The sequence below is a fragment of the Lineus longissimus genome, chromosome 10 (genome assembly GCF_910592395.1).
Source record: "Lineus longissimus chromosome 10, tnLinLong1.2, whole genome shotgun sequence".
NCBI lineage: Eukaryota > Metazoa > Nemertea > Pilidiophora > Heteronemertea > Lineidae > Lineus > Lineus longissimus.
Window position 1 is genome coordinate 1,592,141 of NC_088317.1, and position 6,318 is coordinate 1,598,458.

General features: G+C 42.5%; 1 protein-coding gene across 1 annotated transcript; it reads right to left on the bottom strand.

Annotated features, from left to right (window-relative positions):
* Nucleotides 1–53: 53 nt before the first annotated feature.
* On the bottom strand, nucleotides 54–2,954 carry LOC135494851 (histidine N-acetyltransferase-like). Its single transcript, XM_064783145.1, has 3 exons — nucleotides 2,602–2,954; nucleotides 2,171–2,410; nucleotides 54–1,873 (listed from the first exon to the last, which is right to left on the bottom strand). The coding sequence occupies exons 1-3, from the start codon at nucleotides 2,776–2,778 to the stop codon at nucleotides 1,307–1,309; spliced, it is 984 nt and encodes a 327-aa protein (XP_064639215.1). The 5' UTR covers nucleotides 2,779–2,954; the 3' UTR covers nucleotides 54–1,306.
* Nucleotides 2,955–6,318: the final 3,364 nt, after the last annotated feature.

A 6,318-nucleotide genomic window follows, 5' to 3' on the forward strand; every position in this document is an offset into this window, starting at 1 on the left:
AAACTGAAGTTATAACATAACATACGAAATATCATAAATCGAACATTTCAACACTTTCTGCCTTGGCGAAAAACAATCCTTTTCGTCAGAATTATTTAACGCTTATAACTCCTCAACAAAAAGAATCGTTCGACGTATTGGTTATCATTGAAATGTGGTTTCATTCTCACATCATCTCGCGTGACGAGATTTTGATTTACCGAGATTTCGGCGAGAGGTCAAGGCCACAATAGAATCGTACTGCTGCTTCAGCTGGTCAAGAGCGCTGGTGTAACATATGAGGTTGTCCCCTATAATCAAGTATTTCCATACAATCGACAGCTGGGGAGACCATGACTTTTCAGGGGGAACACAGAAAACGTGTCAATCGATCTTCCAGCCCAGAGGTTTCGAAAAAAAGTTTCAATGAACTATTCTGACCATGTCAATAAGTTTCGCGGGAATAATGACACTGAAGGACTTATAACAAAGACTTTTTCATCTTTAGGCCATTGAAAAATTAAACATAATGTTTACTTGCCCTTGGTTCGTGGCTAGGCACTTTAAGGCCAATCAATTTCGTGAGGTGGATGTCATCAAGATTAGCACTGATAACTCTTTGATAAGACAGCAGAACAATGGGAATTTAAACCAAGGTGCGAGCTGGTTTTGTTTACAGACAATAGACCTTGTATTGAGCTAGGCCTCAATTGTCTAAGCTGCCATTTAACGTGCAAAATGGTGTAATGAATGCAATCGGGTACGGACAATGTCATCGAATGATTATAGTTTGGTCATGCTTGAAGGGGCTCTTTCTAACAATACCTTTTACATGAATGAAGTGCAACATTTCCGAAAATAAATCCTTCCACACCTTTTCAAGTTCAACAGAGCCGAGTAAAACCTTTGTTTATATTCCAATATGTATGGAAGGTGTAAAACCGTAGATTTTTATCATACATCACTGCAGTGTTCTCGGCAACATTAAAAAGCGGAAGCAGAATCTCTCTTAAAATAGCTTCACACTTTATTACCCTTCCTAAACGTAAATTTTCTCATTCGATGTTGCATTGGTTTTCTAAAGATGGCCAACACTCCTAGATTTTAAACCCTCGGTATCAATCTCAACACCCTCGTCAAACTCTGACCATTGTTTCAATGAGAAAAAATCTGCCTTTTCAAACCCCTCTCTTGGAAGGTTCAGTTGAGAACAATGTATCCGCATTTTCCAAAGCATTCTGTAATCATTACATCCATGTACTGTAAACAAACAAATTATTCATCTTCTCGCCACCATGACAAGAATAATCTTAAAACAATACTGGATTTACTGAAAATATCCCGTGTCAGCTACGAGAGGTATGTAAAGAATATCATCCAATCTCTCTTTACAATACGCAATGTCGAAAGTTTTCTCAGATGTAGCTTCGAAGCTAGTGTTATCGAAGCTCTTAGGCCACAAGGTTACGCAGTAGATATTTCGACGCGTTGCGCTTTCTAGAACACTCTGTAAAAATGAAGCGCTGTGTTTCAAGAGTGCATCTTCAGAGTCGCAATACGCCTCTAGGTCATGTCTTTCTAAGTCCTTATCCTCAAAGACACTGTGGAAACTGACACCGTCTATCAAGCCCTGATCATCGTGGGAGACAAGAAAGAACTCGGGGAAGCGGTTTGACAAGGAGAAATTTGATGGTATGTCCAGCTTGTAGGGGACCCATTCTATCAGAAGCCTGTCCTCAAACGAAAGTTTTCTGAAGTCTTCTTTCTTGAGAAATTCGTTCAATCTGCTGAATTCTATTTTCTGCACATTGCTGATTCTATCGTCCTGTTTCTCTAAAGCAGCCTTCAACTTCAGACGATCCTCGATTTCTGTCAGATTGATCAGTCTAAATGGCTGGAAAAGGAAAAGAGGAAAAAGTTATCATTGAAAAACGTGCAATCAATCGAGCTACTAAGTATCTAAACTTGACGGCAGCCACTAGGAAACTCACTCTGCACGGGAAGGAAGAAACCACGTCAATACTGTGCTATCATGCCGGTCGAGTACAGCAATTGATAATTTTCTTTCGGGCACGTTTTTTGGTACGCCTATACACTGTCGGCACTTGTAAACCACATCATGGCCTAAAGAAGACCTACTTTCCTTTCTACTGGCGTGTTCATTGCTTTTCCCTTTAACCCAGGATCTCACCTTGGCGGTTAGTATCCTTCTTGCACCACCCACGCTGTAAATACCGGAGTTATTCGGGCTGGTGCTGCCTGAGGTATACAGTACCTCTTTCATGTTCGGGTAAAGAACCTTCAGTTCTTCAGCCGCGGCCTTCTTCAGGTAGTTGTAATAGCCAAGCTGTCGGTGTTCGGGATGAGTCCGGGCTGCTTGGAAGATCGCACCATCACCGTCATCAACAACGGTGGCCACGAAATAGGCAACCTGTAGCCGGAAAACGGAACAATAAGAACCTACAAGACTTTCTGGTGCAACCTCATCCCACTTAAAACTGTTCTATTTTCGTATTTGCTTACCATTGTACTTGGATGAATATTTTCCTGCCAGAAGAACATACAACAAGGAATTTCCTGAGCACAAGATAGTATACAATAATAGTTATGACGAGTATTTACCGGCAGCCCGTCTGCTTCCAAAATGTAGTTGATTCTCCGTGGATCCTTGCAGAAGACATCGTATCTGGCAGAAAGGTAGTCCAGCCCTTCATATATATCTGTGTCTATGTCCAGAACGGCCTGTCTGTCTTCAAGCTGGCCGTGTCGGACAACGAGAGTTGGCTTCCTGTCGGCCATTTTGAATAACGAACAAATTCGAGATAGAAATAATGTCGCTTGCAGGCCACGCGATATCCGTCTTCGAAATCAAACCTCGTTCTCTTTCCCGTGTCAAAATGTCGACCTCTCTCCTGCAGTCCAGACGAGAAAATAAAGTAGGTCAAACGTTAGACGTATGATAGAGTAGGCCTATTGCCTTGTATAGGCCTGTATGTAGATAATAAAACTAGTTTGACAATGCCAGCAAGTGTGTCGGGGCTTTAGGTACATAAAGCACTCGACATTCAACGTGACTTTGCTAAATGCTTTGCGCCCCCAGGTCTTCGCCGTGAAATGATTCTTTAGCATTAACAAACAACATTCACCTATGTTCAACCCAAAACAGAGTGTGCATTAATTCGGTTCATTTATTTCAAACGTTCGAATGCACAATTTTTTTGGCGTACAAAGGCTTAAAAAGCTCTCACAAGTCATCCCCTTGACAAAACTCGGGAACGTGTTTATTCTCCAACCAACACTGCAGTATTATTTTAAGATATAAAGGGAACAATAAAATATTATATCAGTTTAAGATGTGCACCGTCATGTTACTCTTGAGTATCTAGCTAATAGCTGTTTACTGAGTGGTTAATCTTTTGCCGCTTGTGGATCCGAGTGAACGACTCCCCGTCGACGTCGTCGGCTGCCGCTCTCGGCAGAATAAAATGGCGACGATGTCGTCCCGAAAGCGTGCACTGCTAAACGCGTACAGAAAGAAGTTTAGAGAGGTGTTCAGGGTACAGAGAGTCAAACTGATCTCGCCGCTCAACACCATGAGTCCGGGGTGTGACGCTTCATAGCTAGATATGCAGCAATTCCAGAGAACGAAGTTGAGGGCGTACGGCATGATGAGGACGATGAGAGCGGTCGCAACCACGACCAGCATCAGAGTCATGGTGTTCTCTTTCTTATTATCGGACTTTGAATGTGTCAGCCCGGTTTGGTCCTTCAGCGTGGACGTGTGTTGTTTAACACTGATAACAATCGCGACGTTCAGGATGCAAATCAAGATCACCGGTACAAGTGAATCTATAGATGTATTGATGACATCGTGACCAATATAATACCATTCTAGCCACTCCGGTAGCATGCAGGTACCAACATTTGGAACCTCGACATTTTCGTTCGACCGGAAAACGTTTGGGAAATACAATATTGCGTGGACTATGACGTTACAAGTAACCAGGATATTTGCACGCTCAAACGTGCACCATGAGGACGCTCGGAGCGGATAACGCACAACAACAAATCGATCTGTTGCTATTATGAAAACTTGCCAAATCGAAACGTCGTAGAAGAGATACGCGAAGTAGAAGTATGTCACGCAAAATGTCTGCCCGATTGGGTAAATCCTGAGCCAATCTGGTCGTAGGATGAATACGTATCGAAAGATAAAGCCACAGAGAAGAGTCAGGGAGTCGCTGATGGCTAGTAGTTTGAAATAGTAACACATAACGCTGCGGCGATTGTGGGCTAGATGCATGACAAGGAATGTTAGGATATTCCCCACCAAACCGACCCCGTAGATGATCGGGAGTACGTAGTGTTGTAACGTAGATGAAATCGTGGGTATGACCCCGGCATGATGATCATATGATTCGAAATAAACAGCCGTCATATTTTTACTTTCATGCGAATTCGTCGTCATCCTTTTACGCTGTTGTCCTACGATGAGTAACACATGGGGTATCGTTATTTTATAAATTTTAATCTGTTCACAAAACAACACAAATATACAACTTATATTTCGTGGTGACCTGAAAGTATAACGATTGTGTTAATATAATGCCATAAGCAAAGATTATCTATGCTTGATAATGATACGGGTTGCTTGACAAATGCGGTATGAGGGTCTTCAGATTATACAGCCTTGCAGCAGAAGCCTTCCCTGGACTTCTACACCAAGGGTCTAATCTGTTCCTGTCACGAACGGTTTTATCTTGATGTAAACGTATGCCGATACCTTCAATGTCCGATCATTAGTACGCGATATCGCTCATGCATAACTAATTGTGCTTGTCGTATTCGCAGTTAATCTGGCAAAGGGAAGGGGCAACAGGTGATTACATAACACACTGTTACCCATGCAGCCTGCGTGAACAACTGCAACAGTAATCGCTATGATTAGTTATGCAAGGTGAGCGAAATCGCGTACGAATGAAATAATGTTGTCTTTGATTGGGGACCGTGACCTTTACAGGCGCTGTATGGTATATCGCTGGTCGTTTGTGCTCGACTGACGGTTATTTCCTGCGGCCAATATAAGCAAAATCATAGACTCTGGTTGTAGCTGGTGTTGAAGTACCTAAATTGCCCGAAACAAATTTCTTTGGCATTTATATAGTAGCAAATAACATCAAGAGTTTCAGAGTACAGCCGGACTAATGTCATAATATCAGTCAATCAGCCTGCAATCAGTCACTCCCAGTTTCATCCACTATGAATGGTAATCCGTTTCTCAGAGCGGAACTTGAAGCATGATTTCTTTGCGTCTGCACAACTCATGAAGTGATCAGAAGCAACAACATACGCAAGATAATCTCACTATCAGCAGAACATGGAGTCCAGAACCTCGACCATAAACCTCAGTGTCCGCAGATTGCGATATTGCAAAGGAAACGTAAAGGACTTTTAACTGGTGTTCATAACCAGTCTTCGTCACGACATGAATAACGTATTCCGAACTGGTGCGCCGCATGATCTGTACAACAATGCGTGATCAAGGTGTGTCCTCCGCACCGCTCTCCTGGACAATTCTTCAACTTTACTTGACATTATGCATCGTTTTCTACTCACTCGCCGAACTCGACACCGCGTATCACATGTCCCCACCAATTGTAATGTTCGTATTGTTTGAGTTCTATATGATATGATTATTGCTGTAACAACCTTTATCCCGAATCAAAGACTGAACCATGTTAACTGTATTCTTTTGTTAACTGATCAACTTGCATTGAAATCGACTAGCTGGCATTGCGTTTCACATTTAGACATCTGAGAATGGCCAGGGTAAACAATGAACATTCAACTTGCACCTCGTGTTTCTCGTAGTAACCGTTAGGGATCACGTGACATTTGAGCTTCGAACAACCGGGCCCCGGGCTGTATCGATCGAAAGTTGCAGTTAATCACGTGACCCTACGATTCGTAGAGTAGATTAAGCCCAACACCAAGCATTTTCATGCTGATTTTAAAGGAAGTGGGACATCTTTATGTTTACTGGTCAGTTTGCTGGTAAGGTTCAGTATTTTTCACACGGTTCATGGATCATTTCATCTTGACTCCAAGGTCTTTAGATCGCCAAGTCACTCACCCTTGTGGAGCCCGAGAGTGGTGACGCAAATGGAATGGGGACATTTCGGTCCCCACTGTTGGCTTTCAACATCTTGGAAATCGCACCTGGTTGATTAATTACTAGAAAAGATAAGAAACAGCGTTTTCGTCGATAACAAATTTATTTATCCCATATTCGACTGAAATGCACATAAACTTTTCTCTGTATGGAGCAAATGGACAACA

Bases quoted from the DNA above. Each gene is read 5' to 3' on its own strand.
- LOC135494851 (XM_064783145.1), bottom strand. From the start codon at position 2,778: ATGGCCGACAGGAAGCCAACTCTCGTTGTCCGACACGGCCAGCTTGAA. The intron at 2,411-2,601 runs GTAAATACTCGT...TTCCGGCTACAG, and splicing joins TGGAAGCAGACGGGCTGCCG to GTTGCCTATTTCGTGGCCAC. The intron at 1,874-2,170 runs GTGAGATCCTGG...TTCCTTTTCCAG, and splicing joins GAAGGATACTAACCGCCAAG to CCATTTAGACTGATCAATCT.